The 22,215-nt window shown below is 40.4% G+C and overlaps 1 protein-coding gene across 1 annotated transcript in view; it reads left to right on the forward strand.

Annotated features, from left to right (window-relative positions):
* Positions 1–425: 425 nt before the first annotated feature.
* Positions 426–22,215, forward strand: part of LOC141790490 (phospholipid-transporting ATPase ID-like) — a 46,784-nt gene continuing 24,994 nt past the window's right edge. The window contains exons 1-2 of the mRNA XM_074670382.1: positions 426–541; positions 19,715–19,799. Of these exons, the coding sequence (XP_074526483.1) occupies positions 19,757–19,799 (43 nt within the window). The 5' untranslated portion in view covers positions 426–541; positions 19,715–19,756. The remainder of the gene's footprint in view (positions 542–19,714; positions 19,800–22,215) is intronic.

Below are 22,215 nucleotides of genomic sequence, written 5' to 3' on the forward strand. Positions count from 1 at the left end.
ACGTGATATTGAGTTGTCAATACTTTAACAACAGTTACGACCTGAATCTGACTTTTTCCAGAATAAATTCATCTTCTTAATCTTATCTAATACTTATTTATAGATGTAAGTCTAACCCAAGGCTCTAAAAATCTATATTAGCTTTTCATGGGGTCTCTCTGCACGTTTTAATGAAAAGTTCACAAAACTCGTTGACCCCAAACTTCTGAACAATTGTTATACATCACGTGACCATCTTTGTCTCCTCGTCTCGTGCTTCTTTTAAAGTTTCCGCGTTTGGACGCAAGAGAGGTTGAAGTTAAATGAACCGTCACACTTTTAGAGGAGGGGAGTGGAGACCGATAAAAAAAGGAGGGGTGGAGAAAAACAGAGGAGGGGAGAGCATGTAGGAGGGAGGGAGGGAGGGAGGGAGGGAGGAGAGGCGGGTGGTGGGGACCCAGAAGGAAAACATTAGCCCTCGTTTGTCCTCGGAGTCTGGAGACTTTCTTTTTTGGATTCTCAGAAACCAGCCGGGACCCACGGCATCGAGCCAGGACGCATGGTAAGGACTCTCTCTGTCTCTCACTGTTTTACCAACAAGTTCAATCAAAGTTCAGCGGCATTGAGTGTAAGTGGGGCTTCAATGTTCAAATGTGGAGAAAGGGGAGAGATGCAGGAGGTCTGAAGAGAGGCAGACAGGCGGAGAGGAAGCTGAAGTGAAGGGCTGAGCGGTGTGTACTCACTCTTTCTTCCCTCGTCCCTGCTGTCCTCCAGGGAGCCTGAAAACAGGGAAAGTAACGGAAAGAATGACAGGCTGGGTTAAAAGAGGCGAGGGAAGATGGGAAGTGTTGGAAAGACAAACATTTGCTTTACTTTCTTTTTACTCAGGCAAGAAACGAAATCAGCAGCGTGGGTGCTTTCAGGGTACAGATTAATGTAGTTTGTTTTAGGGAGATTTTTTTTTTTGTTTGCCTAAAAACTTATAAAACTTTTTAAAATTTACATTTAAGCGCAAAAACATTCAGTTTTTGTTGTTTTGGTGATTTTCTCTCATCACTGTGGGGTTCAAGTTCCCAAAATGTAGCCTGTTACTTCATGTTTTTACTCACAGTTCACGGTTTCTGTCTGGTGTTTAGTGTGCCGAGGGTGAAGATGACGGTACATTAGTGAGAAGTAGTGATGAAAATGAGGAGGGGGAGGATATGCATGTCAAGACTGATATGATTTTACAGATAAACTTTGTTTATCAGCGATGAATGATGCGTAATTTCTATGTCCGGAAGACATTGGAGTACTCATAATCAAACATCCTGGATCAGAGAGAGCCAAACAGTAGTGACTGATAGCAGTAACGTCCTGTGCTTTATTATTTTTAGACACTTTTCTTTGTTCAAGATTGTGCATTTAGGGCCTGGGGGACTATTATTACTCTGCTTCCAGAAAGTGTCTTAGTTTTGGCTGTTGGTCTTACCAGGATTATGACAAGAGAGCTCATCATAAGGTTTTTGAATCATAATATAATCTTTTCCAGGTGGTTATTTGTAATGAAATTAAGTTAAGGAACACTGTTTTTTTTCATATTGGTTCACTTTGGCATCTAAAAAGATCAGGTTATGCTAAACAAAATATCAAAAACGAGATGAGATTTATGAGAGATGGACACAAAATTTGGTCAAACTGTGACATCACTGATTTGTGCATCTCCTTCAAAGAGCCTGATAAGTATTACACTTTCCAAACATAAACATCCTGCCATTGTGTCCCCTTTTTAAACTTCTCAGGTCAGGTTTGGGGTCTAAAATCAAGCAGCAACCTCTGGTCTAAAAATATGATAAAAAGAAAAAGTATATATTTATATATTTTCATGTAACCAGATAAATAACTCATTGAGAGTAGAATCTCTTTGACAAGGGCAACAGCACATGTAATAAAAAGCATCAGATGACAAAGAGAAAGTTTCTAAGCAATAAGGTAATAGAAAACAACAGTTTACCATGTGTGTTGATTAGGGATTAGGTAAAAAAAAAATCAGTTTGTATAATTATAAAGTACACATATTTTTTATTTCACGTATTTATTCTTCAATTTTTAACCTTGCAATGCTGTGTTCATGCACAGCATAGAAAATCGCCACCTCTTCCAGTCTTTCACAGTCACAAAGATGCGTTTAGGTACCTACGAGTGAAATAAGATCCGTAAATTCATCAAGTGTCCACTGGAGGCTGGTGGCCAGAAGCACCAGGAACCACATAAACAAAACAAAAATACACGTTTACAGCCGAGTTCTAAAAACAGGTTTGGTCTGGATAGCTCAATTTTTAATAACACTTTAGTATCAAGATGTTTAACATATGAGTTGTGCATAATCAGAGGTATATCTGGCTTTACTGACTCTAAAGGCTGGCCTAAGCTCTGTCCCTTCACCAAAGTGAGATTTTATCAGCGAATTTAATGTGGCAACCTCTGACAACGGGCTTTGACACTCTGTTTTGGAAACAGGACACAGTCAGTGTGTCCCAAATCGCATACTTCCATACTGAAATACTCAAAATTTTGAATATACTGCGTCAAAATGAAAAACAGTATGCATAGTATGCGAAAAATGAGTATGCAAAAGTACCCGGATGATGTACTCAAATCGGACCGGATTTTGAGTATGCAGCTGTGGACACTCAACACACTCATTTCCTTCTCTGGCAGCAATGGCGGAAGAGAGCTGTGGCCGTTCGCTCAGCACGGTAAAAATACAAATAAACAATACATACCGGGACATCTTCAGCCAGTTGGAGGAGGAGGAGATGTTGGCGCCGATTACAGCGTAGCAAAGCGCGATTGAAATTCATTGTTATTACAATGAAAGATGGTAAGATCTTGATATTTTGATCGTGTTATTAGCTGTGTTTAATATACTACTGAAAAGACTTTGAAAATTTGCGGGCAAATAGTGGCGGTATTTGGCGGAAATGCGCTGAAAGCCGGTCACAATTAGACGTAGAAGAAGAAGAGGTCGACATTGTTTCGTCATTTCCAGTAAATACGGCGCTCGGCAGTATGCGATTTGAGACAGCACTACACCCTCAAAATTTGTGCACTAAGCCAGTGAGTATGTAGTACGCTTAGTACACTCAATTTGAAATTTTTGAGTACACAGTATGGAAGTATGCGATTTGAGACACACTGAGAGACTGTGTCCATTTGTTTTACAGTCATGTTTAAAAAACACTGCAATATTTACTTTCTAATTAGAGGAACTCACTTTTTGGGGGGGTGGCAACAGTGGAGGAGGCTCCTGAAGTGCTGAGGTAGAAGTAGGTGAAGGCTTTTAAAGACACTTGTCTAGGCTGAGGAAAGAATTCCTTGAAAGCTACCACAGAGCTATCACAGTAATGATTCAAAGCCTAATAACGAGTTTAACACCCCCTCTTTAAAGTCAAATTTAGAATTCAGCACCTCAACTTGTCATAGTGTTCCTATAAAATGAAAATCAACACTGAGCCAAAAAATGGAGGGCAACTCAACCTAACTTTTGGTCAACTTGTTAAAAGGCAAAGAGTTGGACCTGGGGTGGACTTTTAGTCTCATAGTAAACTCCAACACGCCCACCTGTCCGTCAACTCAGTCTGATGTGATCCTGAGTGTCTGCGTCTTTATGAAACACAGAGGAGATTATGAAGGTGTAAAAGGTCAATCAAAATGTCAGGGTTTTATCAGGTAAGACGAGAGGAGGAGTGGCTCGGCGGCCTGAGAGGTCAGGTGAATTATTCAGAGCTTGATTGTTTGCTGCTCAAAGGGCCGATGCTGTATTGTGCCCTCGTGTCATAACTGCAGCTCACTTTTCCATTCTGGCTTTGTTAATGTTTGTCACCTGTGAGATAAAAGGCCTCAGTAGGCACCTGTATCCAGAGAAGCATCATAGACACAAAGAGTTAAATTAAATTAATCAGAATTTCAAAATGTAGTTCTCCTTGTTTAATCATGTATCTGTTTCTCTTTTTCAGACAGAAATCACAGAAAAAAAAGCTCAGTCAGAAACTTCCTCATGTAGTCTCAGTGATTTCTATTTACAAAAACTTTCATCAATCAGTAACCTAGAGTCAGGAAAACACTGAGTGTCTCTTACTCTCTGTCTGTTTGTTCAACCTACTTTCTGCTTAAATTGAAGCAGCTTTTTTGGTCAGTTTAAAGAGTAAGTGACAGAACAGAAAAAGAGAAGTAAACAAACTGTTGGATGGTTGACAAGTTGGCCAACTCAGAACTTTTTACATTCTTTTCCGTCAGTAAATCACTTTCATTTTTATAGTTGCAAAACAGTTTTATCTCCATTTTGAAGGCCCTGTTTGAAGAGTTTAAAGGTGATCTTGAAAAAATCTCCCATCTAGATATATGCCTGATTGTAATCCACACTTTAATATGAGATTATCAGCGGCAATATTGCTGTTTAAAGGTTATTTTGAATTGCTACTTCTTAGCTTCCAGGTCGGATTGATTTACGGCACATCTAGGTCTCTATGACAACACCACACCAGCTGATGAAGTTTAGCAGTGAGAAGAGATAAAACCCAGAGATCTGTGAGAGAAATGATTTCTGTGATTAATTTTGTAGTAATGGTGGACACAGGAGCCAAACTGTCAGACAGAAAAAGGACAGAAGAGCAGAAGAAAGATAAACAGAGAGTGATACAGCCCGAGCTAAAGGCTAACACAGGGGCTAAACTGTTTGTGATAATGTTCATTCCAACCCACAGTCAGCTGTTATTCTGCAGTGGTCTGTTCAAACTTGAGTCTATCAATAAAAAGAAGAGTGAGGTTACGTTAGCTCTGCTTGGTAGATGACTGGCAGGATATAACCAGGAACGTTACACATTACAGACATGGTTTAGAGCACCAGTCTGCCAGCTGTGCTAAATATAAACGGCCACTAAACTACTTCCAAACTGACAGTGGTCACTTGTTGTCACGTTAGCCTGCAGATACGTCAGAGCACTGGGCTGCCGATAGCACTACATGTAGCCGGCTACTACAACTTTTGCTTGATGTCACGTTTCAAACCGTATCGCTACATAACTGTACTAATAAATACCTTGTAACAAGTAAAAAGTTGTCTTGAACAAAGAAATTTTTTTTCAATCCGATTTCCTTTTAATTCCAAAACAAACACACGCCTCACTTAAAGTAATTTATGACAGTGTGCAGAGACCTCGGGCCACAAGGTGGCGAAAGAGTGCAATTAAAACAGATCCTCCTCATAGCATCTTTAAATTGAGATTATCAGCAACAAATATGGTTATTTATAAACACTTTGTCTGTAACCGTGTTCAGGTTGGATTTTCCCTAGAGAACATGAATTGATTTAAAGCACTATTATTTCATTATGCCATCTGAGTAACACTAAACAGATAGCCTGCTCACCTTCTGGACACTAAACAACGCATCAAACTGAATTTACTAGCTTGATTGTTGTAGCCTTTAACACCATAGTGTTACGTAACTACAGATGAATACATTACTTCCTCATTTTGCACCTTGGGAAAAGTGGTCTTTAACAGTTCTTGGAAAGAGTCACATCCTTGCGACATGAGGTGCCAGTGCTCATGAGAAACAGAGTCTTTAATATGGAAAACACTGCAGTTTTCAGCGAAAGGTGTCACTTCTATCAACATGGGGATCGAACTTTATGATCTTAACTTTTTGATGTGTGAATCAAATGAACGCTGCACTGCTGTGCTCTGAAACAAAACTTAGTTAGCAAACAGATTTAGTGTTATTTGTTTCTGTGACATTCAGCATTCATTTGTAACACTAATACATGAACAAAATGTGCAGTTATTTTGAGATTGATATGCTCTACCATTTGCACATTTTAGCCCATCAAGCTCTGTTGCTTTCTAAGTTTCATTGTTTCTTGATACAGTAATGGGATCACTTGACATCAGTAGCTCTGTAGTTGGCCTCCTTTCAGCTGGAAGGACAGGCTTCAATCTCTGGTCCCCCTGTCCACATGCTGAAGACACTTAACCCCAAACGTCCTGGTAGTTGTGCCCCCAGTTTGTGCATGAGTGAATGAAAAAGTGCTTGAGTGCTCGGAGGAATGTGACTGTTTGAGTTTTTGCATTCTTAGAAGGTAACCTGATTCAGATTTCTCTTTCTGTCTAGTTTGACTTAACTCACCCCAAACATCCTTTGTACTGTTACTGTAAGCTAACTGTGGTCAGAAACAGACTCACTGATTCTTTCTGTGTGTTACTGTTCAGCTTAGTCTGGACTGAACTCAACAGAAACTCTGCTTATGTCTGTTTCCTCCCCCTAAAACTCTCCCCATGTCTGCCTTGTCTCAAACTTTTTAGAGTTGACTCATGAAACCTTTAGCTGTGTCTGTAGCTCATTGATTCTATACGTGTGGGTTCATCTGTCCCTTGACTTGTTTCCTATCCAACCATCACCAGTGTCTACACAAGACACCATTCGGTCACATATTTTAGTTTACAACTTCGGTTTGTACAACAGCTCAAACCATACAGACCCCCATGGATCAGGGTCTGAGGTGAGTTTGAGTTGTTCTGTGGTTGATCTGTGGGCTGAAGCTCCAAGCTGCTCAGCAGAGTGAAAGCTTGACTCTTTCCTGTATGTGTCCCTGACCTAGATACATATTTTGCTGTAAATTAAAACATGTGAGCTCATAATTCAGTTAGATAATTTAAGAAGAAACATTCTGAACTTTTATTGGCTGTGAAGTATTGTTTTCACAGACTGAGATTTAGATCCAGATTAACCAGCAAAGTAAGAAAACAGTCAAAAATTTTACGTAAAGCCTTGTTTTTAACCTGGTATAACTAATGAAAACAAAACTTTTCAGAAAAAGAGGACTTGAATACAAGGCAGCCAAATAATATCTTCAAATCACTACAACAATCAGACGTGAGAAACATTTCTACGAGGTGTATTAATTTTTTAAAGTTTGACCACAGCCCATCTGGAATGACTGGAAAGCTGGAATTTTTTACCTGTACTGCAGCCAGTCACCAGGGGGAGCAGTTTTTGTGGAGACCTTACTTCGAGCCGAGCAAGCAGACGTCTATTTTTTCTTTACAGTCTATGGTTACAACTGGTGATATGGCTCTGTTTTGGGCGCTCCCTGCCCTTCCACTAGCCTAACGACACAGTTTTGTTGCGTTTCAGCCTCGTGTTTACATGGAAACTGCGTTTCAGCTGACCTAAAATGCAAACTTTTTAAAACAGCCTTCCAGAGGGAATTTTTCTGAAACGCTGCTGACATTGTTGCAGCAGTACAGTACAGTAAGCACGCGTTTTCAGTGGACACGCTGATGTCATGCTCCCCTCCACGCAAGCGCATACAACAGGACAACAGTACTGATGTTACAATCGTCACAAACTACCGTGTTGTGCTTGTGCTGCTCAATCAGCTGAATCTGCTGATTGTCTTTCAACAACATGAGCATCTGTTGCTCCACCTCTGCTCTTAGTATTTACCAGTTCACCAGATGATCGGCTTAACTCTACCTTGGTGTAGATCTACCAAAAGCGGCTTCTGGATAAGACAGTTATAGCACCACCCACAGGCCTGGCATGGTTACTACAGCGTTTTCAGTCCCTCAGCGTTTCCGTGTAAACACAGATTTTTTTTCACTGCGTTTTAGCTTTTCTGGATGAAACGTTGTGTAAAAGGGGCCTCAGGCGTACAAAAGAAAGTGAGCATCAGTGATAATACATGTGACACTGGTAAAATCAGACACAGGGTATAGGAGGAGCTGGGTTTGAGCGGATGATTACTTTGACACATCCCTTGTTAAGATTATTGAAGTTTGTTGATCACATGAGACAAAGTAATCCATCATCTCCTCTTCTCCTTCCTCTTCTCTCTTTCTTCATTAAAATGTCAGACTGCTTGAAGGAAGAGTGTACAGGCTGAGCTCTCACCCTAAAACAGGCAGCTCTCTCTCCCAGCTCTGCTTTCTCTCTACTTTCCCTCTCAGACTCTGTTCTCTGGTCTTTTTCTTTTGAGTGTGGTTTGGGAGTAGGCTGGTGTTTGTGGGAGAGGTGAGAACAAGCACAGAGGGTGTGATTCCATTTAAGTAAACTGATAAGCCCTCTGTGGTGTCGTTGGCCAAACTTGACAAAACACCGGTGAAAGGTGGTGCCCGCTTGATAACCCTGGTGTTACGCTGGCTCTCAATGCAAACTATCCTCATCCATCGTCATGTTTGGTCTGTGGGGGAAGTTAGGGGCTGTGTGGTGCATTATGTAACATATAATGAGCAGATATATTAGGATGAGGGTGTAATGGGATGGGTGGACTGACTGATCCCTTATCTTTTTCAAACCTTTGTTTTTGAGATATGATGGACTAACTGAATTTTTTTATTACACATTTGAAATCATGTGATGTTGAGTAAAGAATCTCTACTCTTCATATTTTCTTCATAGTCCTTTTACTTAATTAAAAATGTATATATATTAGGCTTTTATGCCTATGATAGATATGCAATGTTTCAGGTTTCAGGTTTTCAGTTGTGTTTGTGTTTTTCCGGGTTTGGGTTTTCGTGCGTGTCTTGAGTTTATTGGTTAATCTTTGGGGATCTTGTCTTGTGTTTCTTGTGTTTATCTCAGTTATTCTTGTTGTGTGTTTTTGTTTTAGTTTGTGTTTCTTGTCATGTTTAAGTCTTTTTTCGTGATTATTCTCAGTGTTTCTGTATTTTGCATTTATTTAGGACATGTCCACAGGTAGCCGGGTATTTTTAAAAACTAAAATCCCCCCCCTCGATCCTTTTTGAAAATACTTTTATCCACACACGGCTCAAAGAATGCCAAACCCACAATGGGCAGTGTTTTCCAGTAGTAAAACCTGTGCCGGCCAATCAGAATGAGCTCCTGTCATTCAGCTGTGATATTGGAGAACCAAAAACTCTGTTTACTTTACTTACAAAGTGAAGATTTTGGAAAACTCTAGTTTCATGGTTTTGTACGGATGCCCATTAACAGAGTTTTCGGTTCTTCAAGGTCACAGCTGAATGACAGGGGCTCATTCTGATTGGCTGTTACAGGTTTTACGTCTGGAAAACACTGCCCATTGTGGATTTGGCATGCCTAGCGCCGCATTCACCGGCGGATTTACCTGCGTGTGGACAAGAGTATTTTTAAAAACAAATGGGGGGGTACTCGTTTTTGAAAATAACCCATGGCCTACACAAAACTACAAAACCAGATTTTTTCAAAATCTTCTCTTGGCCGGAGTTTTCAGGAAACATTGTTTTCAGTGACATTAAATTGCGGTTTCGTGTGGGTGTATAAAAATATATGCAGTTTCCCAAATATCCGTCTACATGTAGACATGGCCTTATGGTGCGTTTGAGGCAACCCATAACTCGTATGTTTCCCGTTTGAAATCTCCAAGTTCTGACCTGAAAGCGTTCCAGGCCATTTACGACTTTGGTTAGAGCGCAAGGAATTCTGGGATGTAAACAAACCAGCATGGCAGAAATACTAAGATTTCTGCTTGGTCATTTCAATTACCAAAGGAGCCTGCAAGTTCTTTATTTAAGGGAAACTAAGGAGGGGAAACGGCGCAAGAGTTTTTACTGTATATTTCATGGTATATGTCGTTATTTTATTTAAAGTGTATTTTTTGTTAGTTAATGCACTGAACGCCAGAGTTGCCGCCAATGTACAATGTGTGAACAACAGACTAGAAGTTTACACTTGTAGCCCAGTGATGATAGCTCTCTCTCTCTCTCTCTCTCTCTCTCTCTCTCTCTCTCTCTCTCTCTCTCTCTCTCTCTATCTATCTATCTATCTATCTCTATTAGCTATTTCATGTCAGCGACACATTTGTCCACCGTCTCAGACACATAACAGATTATAGTTCATAATCGTGTGTGTAAATTGTGATTGTAACGTTCGAAATTTACTTTACATTGTTGTAAAGTCTATTTCTCACTGTGTGTCACACGCAGCACCACCGCATCCATAGAGGCTGCCATATTGTTTTGGCAGAGATTTGACGTCGTAACTTGGAGTACATCGATTTAGTACGAGTTCATTGGTAGTAAGTTACGAGTTCGACTGCCGTTCCAGGACATTTTCACGAGTTACAGGTGGGAAATATACGAGTTACTGGTTGCCTCGAACGCACCATTAGTTCTCTTCGTGTGTCCTTCCAGGTTGATTGCCCCTCATGTGTTTCACCTTTGTCTTGTTTCTCACCTGTGTTCGATTGCTCACCTCTCTATATAGTCTCTGTGTTTCTTGAGCTCTTCGTTGGTTCATTGTATCCTGTCTGTGTTTGCTGTGTGTTTCACGTGTCGCTCCTTCAAGTGAGTTTTTCACTGTTTTTTGGTTTTGCTTCTTGTGAAAGGATTTTTGGATTTTACTTTCAATTAAAGCTTTTTTTGTAATCTGCTGTGAAGTCCTCCTTCTCCCCCTTTTGTTTCCTGCTCTGTGGTTCATGACAGTAGAGCAGTAAACTTTCAACGATAGTGAAGGTTGACATGCGGAAAAAGGGTCTGCAGGTTGGTATCAAACTCAGGGTGCCTGATTGTGGACTGAAGTCTTTGAATTTGGGGTTCATGACTTTGCCTCAGAGCCAAACTTCTTTAAAACATGCCTGTTTTACCTTTTTCCACCCGTGGAAGATCCTGTGCTGCTGATTTGGAGGTTTCAGACATTTTCCCTTAATTATTTATTTAAAGAAACATTTCTTTGTTGAAACAATGTTTCATGGTAATAAATATTACACTGTTGTAAAGCCTGTTTATTGCTCTTTTAAATGGAGTCACATTTGTAAGAAACACACATTTATGGGATGAGCTACAGAGCTGAGTGTGTGGGTTGCACCCATGGGATTTTGCCAAACTTTCTCTGCCAGTGCTGAACAGCTTGTTCTGCTGTTGACTTTTGTTTGGTAGATTAGATGATTGGAATTTGAAGAAACAAGGCTTTAACAAACAGAAGCAGTCCAATTGCCGATCAGCAGAATCAGCTGTTTGGCATTGTAAGAGAAGATTTGGCAAACTTTTCTCAGGCTCTCAAACTCAGCTCTGCAGCTCATATCACAAATGCTTGTTCCTTAATGTGGCTCTGTTTAAAAGAGAAATAAACTTTACATCAGGAAAAGATTTATCAGCATGACGCATTGTTACAACAAAGAAGTAATCTACCAAACTCAAATGTCCTGACTGTTTTTACTACGTTTATTTATTTGATTAAGAATGACACATCTTCAGTGAAATGTTATGTTTGGAAAGAGACGCTCCTGATTGCACAAGTGTGACTTTAATCTGTAGCTGTGCACCTTCCCTCCTCTAGGGTGTAAAGTGTTGTGTCTTGAGTTGGCACACTGCTTCCTCTTTTAAATGCCAGCCCTGTTTTCTTTTTCGCAGAAGCAGCTCTTAAGGGCAGTTAGCAAGTAGTGGCAATCACTGCCACTTCCTGCTTTTGTTGAGTCACAGAAACTAATCTCTGTGCTCAAATATGAACATAGATACGGAAAAAAAAGTCACAGACACCAAAATCTGAAGTGTTGGCAAAATCAGTCTCAGGATTCATCGTCTGAATTTGTGCACAAAGTTTTCCTGATGGAAACTTTTTATCCAGTTGTGATTGAAGTTCAAGTTTTGTGCTATTCCGTTAATTTCCTCCCCTCCCTTCCTTTTCAAGGCTGTATTAGTTACGCTGGCTGCTGATCTGAAGCGTTTGGGAGCGATACAGGATGTAGGCAAACACAAAAACATGTCTTTGTTCCCTGTGGAGCTGCAACTAAATGTTCTTATTTCTGATTGATTTGTTTAATGGACTGCTTTTTGTTTAGTCTGTTAAAAGTTAGCTATCACGCATCACAGTTGTATTTTGGGGGAATCCAAAAGCCTCCAGTGTAGTGTGGCTTACGATGAGCAGAAGAAGTGCTGTACAAATGTTTGTATTTCTATAGGTTATTTCGTTGCTTGGAGTCAAAGCATCATGCAAAGTACAGTGTAGTTAGCCTGCTATTATTAGCATCAGCGGTCTGATAAGAGAAGTACCTGATGATAGAGATGCTGCAGAAAGCAAAGGGTGGTGCATCTTATAATGCCTTGCCCTCTTCAAAACAAACCAGGAATTCACTTTTAAGGATTTATTCCAAGGATCTCAAAAACTGGTTATTTTTGGAACTATGTCAGCCAAATTTCTGCAAGCTCTTTCCGATTCTTTGGAAAGTTTCACGTGGAATGTCCCAGGCGAACAGAGACATCCTTTTCAAATGACTAATAACATTTTAAAACTTAGCTAAAAAGAAAGAGTGACCAAATGGAGATTTGTAACATGTCTAAAAAAGATGCAAATTGATCACACTGTGACTCAAACTGACAATAAATAGTTTAGAGAGTGACTGCATGTCTACACAGAGACATGCATGTAACGTAAGAGAGTCAAGAGGGCCACTTAACTCCCCAAAGAAGACTCAAAACATCTACAAAGAGTCTCAATAAGAGCTCAAAAATGAACTAGAAAAGCACTCAGAGAGCAGACCTCTGCCAAGCATATTGTGATTGTGATGCAACTCTCTAGTCCTACTTTAATGTTGTACTCCCTTTCAGCAGACTGTCTGCTACAATTTGGTGTTTGTTGCAGGTTTGTACGATAATTTGTTTCCTTACAGTGTTGAAAATTATGATGACCCAGTACATATTTCATATTCCAGATCTTAGTGTCCAGAATATTGCCAGGATCTGGATCGTACTTTTACATCTGTTAGAAATTATGGTGGCCTTGTCTTGTATTGTTCTGCAAAGCAATTTGACCATTTATGGTGGAGTTATATACACATACAGTGAAAACGTCCCTATCTCACAATGATAAAGAATCCTTTAAAAAAGTCCTGGATCCAGACAGTGATCCAGATCACCTCCAAAATGTAATCACTACTTCCTTACCCCATTTTGTACCATTTCTGAAAATTTCATCAGGATCTGTTCGTTACTTTTTGAGTTATGTTGTTCACAAACAGACAAACTCTCCCAAAAACATAACCTGTTTGGTGGAGGCAATAAAACCAAAGACAACACACCCAAAGAGGCAAATTTAGATATCAATATGTGACAAATGTGATGATAAATACAGAAAGGGAGGTAAAAAAAACTACTGCAGGGTGATGAAACAATGATAAAAAAAAGACTTCAGGGACTCAAAAAATTGGAAGAAAAAAAAAGACAAAACTTCCTAAGGAGAGACGGTTTTGTTTTTCATTTCAGATCCGGAAATGTTTTCAGCCTGAGGAGCAACCTTAAAGCTTTTTCTCTTTATTCTCAGAACAGAAGATCCTTCTGTTCGTGAGACCCTTCACTTTAGAAACTTCTACGCCCCTGGACTCGTCTACTCCTTGAAACAGACCTCATTTATCCACGGCTCTGTTTGCTGTCAGTCTGAACACACACACACACACACACACTGAAAACACAGCAGCTGAGCTCACGGGCTTATCTTTACTCCAGCTCATTGTGAGATTGCTGATCTACGGAAACTTTTATCCAGCAGCTCATATCTCTGGCAGCTGGTTTAAGTGTTGTTGTATTATTGTGAGGACAGAGCTGTTTTCTTTCTCTTCCTGTGAGAAAGAAAGGGGAGGGTCGCGTCGCTCTGCTGGGAGCTGTGATAAGAGCTGAGTCAGGACATGGGACAGTTTTTTGTTGAGGCGCTGGCCTCTCTGCGTCTGCTGTGGGTCAGGTGGAGCTCCTGTGGTGCTGTGGGGTCATGTTAAAAGAGGGAAGTTAGAGGAGAAAAGGCTCATTCAAGCTCCTCCGTGGGTTTGTCAACACATCCACTGATTACTCCAAACACCAGTTTTTTCCTTTTTGCCCATATGAAAAAAAAAAACCTTGTTGCAAAACAAACACAGAAGTCCCCTCATTTAGCTTTTTAGACACAAGCTCATTATGAATGCACATAGACACACACACAGACACACACAAAGAAGGAGCATCTTTCTTCAGCTGCAAATGAGCGGTCAGTTTTAAGAAAAGAGCTCTGTTCAGCGGGGAAACCAGAGATCACTAATCAGACAGGACGCTCATTCATATGTGTGACCTTTGACCTGCTAATCCAGTCATAGGTGAGTGTGACACGCAGGTACTGTTACACACTTTTGTCTGAACCCAGGAGTTTTAATTCCACTGTTTGGTGCCACTTAAAGCACTAAAAGGTTTCTGTGTGTGTCTGTGTGTGTATGTGTGTGAGAGACACACAGAGAAGTAGGACATCTCTGGTTTTATTGGTAACTGAGGTTTAAAGTAAACCCCACATTGTTCTGATTCCCACTCATGTTTTTTCCACTGTGGTTTTCAAACTGATCTAAAGTTTTTGTTCCCAACCCTCAGACAAATTTTATAGAGCTGCTGTGTCTAATGACTTTGTAACAGGAGGCTCATCAGCATTTATTATTTGACTGATCTGATTATGAACTGAATTCAGTTTTCCACTAAAGTAAAACATTTGAGCATCCATCCATTATATTTTTTTTCTATTAATCATCCATCATCCATTAGTCAGTCCATTAATTCATGTCTCCATTCATCATTTATCCATCAAGTCAAATCCTATATTCATCATTTATGTTTTCAGCCTTTCATACATCCACCCACCCATTTAACCATCAGTCATACACCTATCAACCCATCATCCATCAGACAATTCACCCGTACATCCATCCAGCATCTGTCCATGGGTCATCAATCGATCCATCTATCAACACACATTCATTCATCATCCGTTCATTTATCTATCATTAGTCATTCCACCCATCCATCATCACTTATCCATCCAACCGCCCATATGTGAACCCTACATCCATCCATCTATCCATTAATCCAGCCATCCATCCATCATTATTCATCCATCCATCCGTCCATCCAGCCATCTACCCATCCATTAACCAAGCCAACCATCCAGATAGCAACCACACATCCATCAATAACCTATCCATCCATCCATCCATCCATCTACCCATCCATTAACCAAGCCACCCATCCATCCATCATCATTCATGCATCCAACTTCCCATATATCAACCATTCATCCATCAATTACCCATCCATCCATCCATCCATCCATCCATCCATCCATCCATCCATCCTTCCATCATCCATGCATCCATCCATCCATCCATCCATCCATCCATTCACCAAGCCACCCATCCATCCATCATCATTCATTCATCCAACTACCCATATATCAACCATTCATCCATCAATTACCCATCCATCCATCCATCCATCCATCCATCCATCCATCCTTCCATCATCCATGCATCCATCCATCCATCCATCCATCCATCCATCATCATTCATCCACCCAACCATCCACCCCTTTATCCATCAATCATCCATCTATCCACCTTTCCATAAAACATTCATCCATCCATCATTTATCCAGCCAGCTATCCATCCATCTACCCATTCACCCAACTATCCATCTCTCTATCCACAATCCATCCATCCATCCCTGCACACATCCATTCATTCGATCCTTAATCATCTATTTATGTATTCTTTTATTTATTCATTTATCTAACGTCTATTTATCCCTTTATTATTAGTGCATTATCCATTGATCCTCCATCCACTAACCATCTATCAACCCACACATCATTTATCCAACCATCTTCCATCACTTCACAGTCTATTCATCAGTCATCTGTCCATCCATCTATTCATTCATTCATTCATCCATCCATCCATCTATCCAAACTCAAAGGGCGAGCCCTTATTCTGTCATGGTGACTGCAGAGAGTTTAAAGATCACTTCATTCATGCGTGTGGCTGTGGAATAATCAGAGTGGTTGATTTATTGGAGTTTTTACTCTGAATGAATGAATGGATGAAGGGCCTGATTGTTTTAGAGCTTTTATAGAGGAACTCTGTCATAAAGTGGGTGGCTTAAAGTGTTTTTACTCTTTAAGGATCTTTAAGTTGATTTGTCTGCACATGCTTGCTGAAACACAAGACTGGAACCAAAACCAACAGATGAAACACAGACACTGAAGTTTACACATAAAAACAATGATGCAGACAAAACACACTCTGTTGTCCTGCCCATGTGTCTCATGCAGTGTGTGTTTTCAGAGCCTTGGCATTCTTGTTAAAACACACATACACACAAACACACACACATTCCTCGACACACACATCTGGTGGGTATTTATAGCTCCAGCGCTGACGTCAACTTGGCAACCAATGCTAAGGGGCGGGACGTCAAAAACCTCAGCTTCCTGTCCGGGAACCCTCAGCATGGACTGAGGGCACACAGACCTACACACACTCACACACACACACAGTTTTCCATCCTTTATGTTCACATTTGCACTTCATTACTCTCCTCCCTGGTGGGATTATTTTTAAAGTTTGTGGAGTTTTTGTGAATTTTTTCCATCCCATGATATTCAGGATCACATTTAGCCATGAAGTAAACATTCACAGAGCTTTTTGCTTACTAAACAACTTTAAGTGGATTCATACGATCCTCACATGGACCCAAGAGCTGGACAACCAAACCACAAAATATTTTTTACATTGACTCTGAAAAGAAATTTCCCTGCGTGTCCATCATCAGGACACTGCATTCGTGTGATCTTTCTAAGTGGGTTCAGTGCGACCACATATGACGACTAATGATCGATGGCTCTGTGTGTTGTGGCCACAGTGGAAACACAGCTGCAATAACATCGGCATACCCACAGCCACTTCTCCATCACACCTTCACTCAGTCTGGACAGGGCACAGGACTCCTGGTCCTGTCTGTCAGAGGGAGCAGATATCTGAATGAGTGGATGTCTGGCCTGAGAGGGGAGCCTCCCTCTGACTCACTCTGCCCTACATGGGAAAAACATGAGGAGGCCAAAGAGCTGATGCAAACCTGGAGAAATGAGAGAGAAGGCAGCAGAGGAGGCAAAGCTCACTGCGTCCCATCATTGAATGTCAATGTAAATTTAGATGTACACATTTAAAAAAGACAGACAGCTCCACAGGACTCCTCCTTGTCCTCTTTTCTCAGTGTAGGGAACAACTTACTCTTTGTGTAGTTATGAAATCTGGAGGATGAAGGTCGATGAAAAAGTTGGTGGTGTTATCCCTTCTGGCTTTCACGGTTATTCAACATCTATCTGCAACACCTCATCATTTTTTTATACTACTAATCTCTCAAACTGGGGAGGAAACTTTTTTGGGAGTTCTTCTCTTTTATCTGTAATCACCTCTAGCTTGATTTTCTCCAAATCACACCAGATCCAACTCTGCTATATTATGACAGTGGATCTGATACGTTTCATTTAAAGTCAATGTTTTACCTCGCATTGGCTCTGCCCCATGGTATCCCAACTATTTCTGATCAGGCTCTCTGGCTCAGACTTCTATTTTTGATGGATGCTGGAGCAACAATGCATCAATTTTCACAGAGCAGATTGAGGGGGACACTCACTCTAAAAAATGTCCAATTTTGAATAAATAAAATGGTCTGTTTCGACACCAGGTCATGTTCAACTTGGAAAAACAGCATACTAACAATGAGCTAGGGCTGCACGATTTTCACAATCGCCATCGCAATGTCAGCACATGCAATTCAGATTTTTCTCCATGATAACCAAGCAAGTCTGTAGACTCATCAGGACACAACTTTTTTTATTAAATCGCAAGCACAATCGCAATATTGTCCACCTAATCGCAAATTGGACCTTTTCCCCAAAACGTGCAGCACTACAATGAGCCCAGCAAAACCAGGCCTAACCAGGCAACAGGTTTCAAGTTGTGCAGTCCAGTATCAATAAAAAGCAGATCTGGCGTGAAGTTGGAGTTTATACCCCCATTTCCACAAAGTAGTCCAGTTTAAACCTATAGTGTATGATCTGAAACCCAGTTTGGCTGATGAGACACATTTGACCATCAATCACCCCTCCCCTCCATGTTCCAAGATCCCGCCCCCTGGCTCATATCGCCCTACCTTGCCTCCTACCAACACACCACCTCCAACAGAGCAAGAAGCCGGCAGAAAATGTAACAACCATCCCTCTTGTAACACACGGCACATTTAAAACCATAAATTACTGGGGCGAAGGCTCAGTTTACAATGCTAAAGATGTGTGGCTAACTTGTGCTAAAATCTATTGACAGCCGACCCGTTCTGACCAGCAGCGTTCAGTCATTAGCCAGTATAGGCACAGACTAACCAGAGTTATTCAGCTGACATCTCCCACTGTAGTAAACAAAGTCATTACCTGTTCAACAGAAACTCAGCTGTCTCGGCGTCAGTCTTCAGTCCCAAATCCCGCTGCAGCTTATACCACCAGCGGTACATTTCTCCAATACTCAGTCTCTGTTGGCACCTGTATCGCTCATAATTCTTCCTTGCTTCAGCCTTTTCCTCAAAACTTTTTCGTTTTCTTCCCTTCGCTGTGGAGGGTAACAGTAACAGCTTCCTGATTTCAGTCTTCTCTGGCTCCATGACGCTTTAGTAGCTGAGCAGCTAGCTGACGTGAGAGGGGTAGTGGGGAAGGACAAGGTGGGGCCATGGGCAGGACAGTGCAGAGCAGGGGAGACGGGATTGGATCGACATGCACAAACCCGAAATGAGGGGAACAGCAGTTCGGATTAGTCAATTATTGTGCCTTTGTGCAGCTGATGTCCTAAATGGATTTTTTTTGTTCTTTTTGCTTTTTGTATTGCGTAGATCGGACCATCGGACCATAACGGCCTCATAAATGCTGTTGTTAATAATTACCAAGCTTCCAAATCATAGACCATAGCTTTAAGACGGTTTGGTACGAGTTAAGTCTAATCCTGTTTGCATTTCCAAAGCTAACCGTGCCCCTTTGTGGTAGGAGGCATGTAAGCTGAATGCCGATAGCTGCATCAGTTAAATAGTAGCGTGACGCCATAGCAGTGCAACACAGTGTACTCCGCTAAAAAAATCCAACAAATAAGGAAAAACGGGACAGGGTAAACAAAGAGCAACAATGGGGGACATCCAGCAATTTGCCTTCTTTATGATTTTCATGTGGCTCTTTGTTACAAAGCACAATCAAGCTTTGTTTCAGAGAAGACTGAGTGCCGCCAGGAGGAATACAGCAGCTGCTGTAGCACAGGAAATGAGAGATTTTTCAACCAATCAACGGTCTGAAGTGTTGCAGCTCCATCTTCCAGGATCGGATCAGTTTAGTCTGGCCCCCCTACATAAGGGTCCCAAAAAGTGGGACAGCTCATCTCAGTTATTTGGGGATCTGTCCGGGGATTAGTCAACGGAAACCCAGAGAGACAAATTGAGAATTGATCAAATAATGCAGAAAAAAATCTATAACATGTGAAAGAAAAGTTTTAATACAAGAGAAACAGAAAATGTAACAACAGCTCCTAATCAGTCAGCTTCTTTCTCCAGCTTTAAGTTTTCACCTTCTTCACTCCATCTAAAAAACTTTCCAGTCAGACACTGAATGTATGTTTTAAAGAGCAGCTGAATCCTGCTTTAACCTATGAAAGCCTGGAGAATGATTAGCTCATAGAGCACAGTCTGGAAAATGTCCTGATGGCAGCTGGCGGCTCCTCGGTCATTCTCACTTTACCAGCAGAGAGGTTTAAACCCTGAGTTTCCAGGAGAAAGTCCATGTCTCACTCTGACAGTTTGGTGTGTGAGGGTGTGTGTTTATTCGGTGGAAACTCTGTGACTCAGATTTATAAGTTTGTTAAACAGCTTTTCTCTCCAACAGGTCGGTATGATGGATAGATAACAGCAGGAGTAGGAAGGGAAGATGTCGTTCTTTGGCGTGGATTGTGTCAGAAAGAAAGAGACAGGTGAGTTTAAACAGATTACTTTAGCTTTGACATTTCATTTTATTCCTGACCTTCATAAACCAACAGGAGCAGTTTTGAAGCTTTTTATCATAAAGCATGATTTTCCTCAGGGGATTCAGCTGCTCAGTTTTATCACACTGGTTAAATTAATAACAAGAGTGGGCTGAATAATTCTTCTAAATAAGAAACTGAGGATATAATTTAACATTTTTATGATAACAGAATGACTCCCATCTGTAAAGGAGGTTTATTCAGCTTGATTTAGAGCTTCACAACAGCAAAGGGCCACTATATCTCTTACATTTTTATTGTTTTGTCTTTGAAAATAAATCCACAGTGCGTGCAAAACACTGTTTAAAAAATGTCCAAACAATGGTGAGGGAAAATCAGTCTAACTCAGAAGAAGTCCCCTTGCATGTGAGTGCACAAAGACACAGTGGATTAAGTAGTTTTGGGATGTTAAGAGTGTGCAGCAAATTCTAAGCCTCCTGCTTGATTCATACTCACACTATTACTATGGGGGTTTATGATGAATTGATGTAATGAATTCATGCAAGAGAAAAGACTTTATTAAATATACAGAGACCAGACCGTGTACAAACACTATCTAGTTTATAAACAAAGGGCGTTTTCCCTCACTGCCTACTACACACTAAGTGTGAATGCAGTGTGCAGTAGGCACTTATTATCACCTACTGTTTTTGCATGTAGTATGACTGTTCTGTTGGGTCTGTTTTGTATTTCATTACTCTGGTTTGAAGTTTCAGAAGGCGGAGCTACAACTGATGATTTTTTTTACCTTTATTGAAAATGTACAACACAAACTAGGTAGATCGTAACAGTTTCATTATTTTTTTTTTAATTGGACCACAGCAGAAACATCATATTTGATTTTCAATCTTACACCAAAAGTAATATTGTTTATTTTAAAAATTCTGGAAGGGATTGACGTTTTATTTTTACAGCTGGTGGAAAAACCACTTCAGTATAATCTAGAGCTGCAACTATCGAGTATTTTTGGAATCGAGTACTCTGTAGATTATTTCTTCGAGTACTCGAGTACTCTAACGAGTTATACTATTTTGTTTTTTAAACAAATTAATCAATTATATAGAATAAAACATGTTAAGGCTTTTAAAATGAGCAACCAAATACTGTTTTTTCCTCAGAAAAGGTTTTTTTAATGAACAACTTTAAAAGTTTTAACCAGTTCTGGCCTAAAATCAAAGCCAATTCAATACTGCTTTACAAAACAGTAATATAATTCTGCAATCCAAAGCAGCTTAAAACACAAGGCATAAGAATGTAGTGTATTAGTATGAATTTTTCCAACATGTTTAAGGAAGGCTAGGAAGAGAGAGAGATTAACTCTCAAGTCCCTGTAGAAAAAGAAAAAATCACAACACTACATCAAAACATAGTTAAGATATGTGATATGAGAGAGGGGGGCTGCAAAGTGCTGCTCCTCTCCTACAAAAGCGCACCCTGTAAGGCAGGGGTGTCAAACTCAATTGCACATGGGTCCAAAACTCAAAACACACACTTTAGGTCAAGGGCAGAAAAAGAAAAGTAGATTGAACACATTAAATCTAAAATGTTTTGTTAATAAATATGAATAAATGGACACAAATACTATCATTATAGAAAAAAAGAAAAATATGAATAACTATGGATAACTTAAAAAGCTTTTGCTCTCCCTAAAAATGTCTCCTGTCAAAATAAAAAGTTGAAAATATGAACATGAAAAAAAAACAAAAAAACCCTGAAAATATTATATAAAATTGTGCTTTTGTTTTCCATTTGTCTCTTGTTCAGAAAGGCAGCTGTTCCACTGCATTATGGGATCTGTATTTTGTGTGTTATCAGCACTTTATAGGGCTAGACCATTAGTAAAAACAAACAACAAAACCAAAAAAACAATATAAAACTATCGCGTGGGCCAGATATAATTGTCCCTCGTGCCCCCTGGTCTTGAGTTTAACACATAAACTGTGAGAAGTGGTTACAGCTGTATTTACGTGAGTGAGTAAACTTTGTCATGCTTCGTACTATACAACAGAGTCCTGCGCGGGTCCAATTTTCAAGATCCGACCCGCCCGCCCCGACCTAGGGACGTACAAACCCGCACCGCAACCTCGCGCATCAGCCTGATTAGTACCGCAACCCGACCCGATCCGTGGAAACACGACCCGCAGCCCGACCCTTAACATCATTTAAAGTATTCATTTTGGGTCATATTGTCTGAAAATTGAACGGTATATCGCCATAGTTCAGATGCCAGTGAGTAAACAACGCACCTGAATGAAGCAACTCTTCCAATAAAAGCTTGACTTCAGCTCCATCATCAACCGTCTGTGATCTTCTCACATATAACTGTAAAATCACTGTTTTTTAACGTTTAATGCTTTTAAACTTT

Source organism: Halichoeres trimaculatus, unplaced genomic scaffold (assembly GCF_033239565.1).
Source record: "Halichoeres trimaculatus isolate MK-OKI-2021-1 unplaced genomic scaffold, fHalTri1.1 fHalTri1_scaffold_5, whole genome shotgun sequence".
Lineage (NCBI taxonomy): Eukaryota > Metazoa > Chordata > Actinopteri > Labriformes > Labridae > Halichoeres > Halichoeres trimaculatus.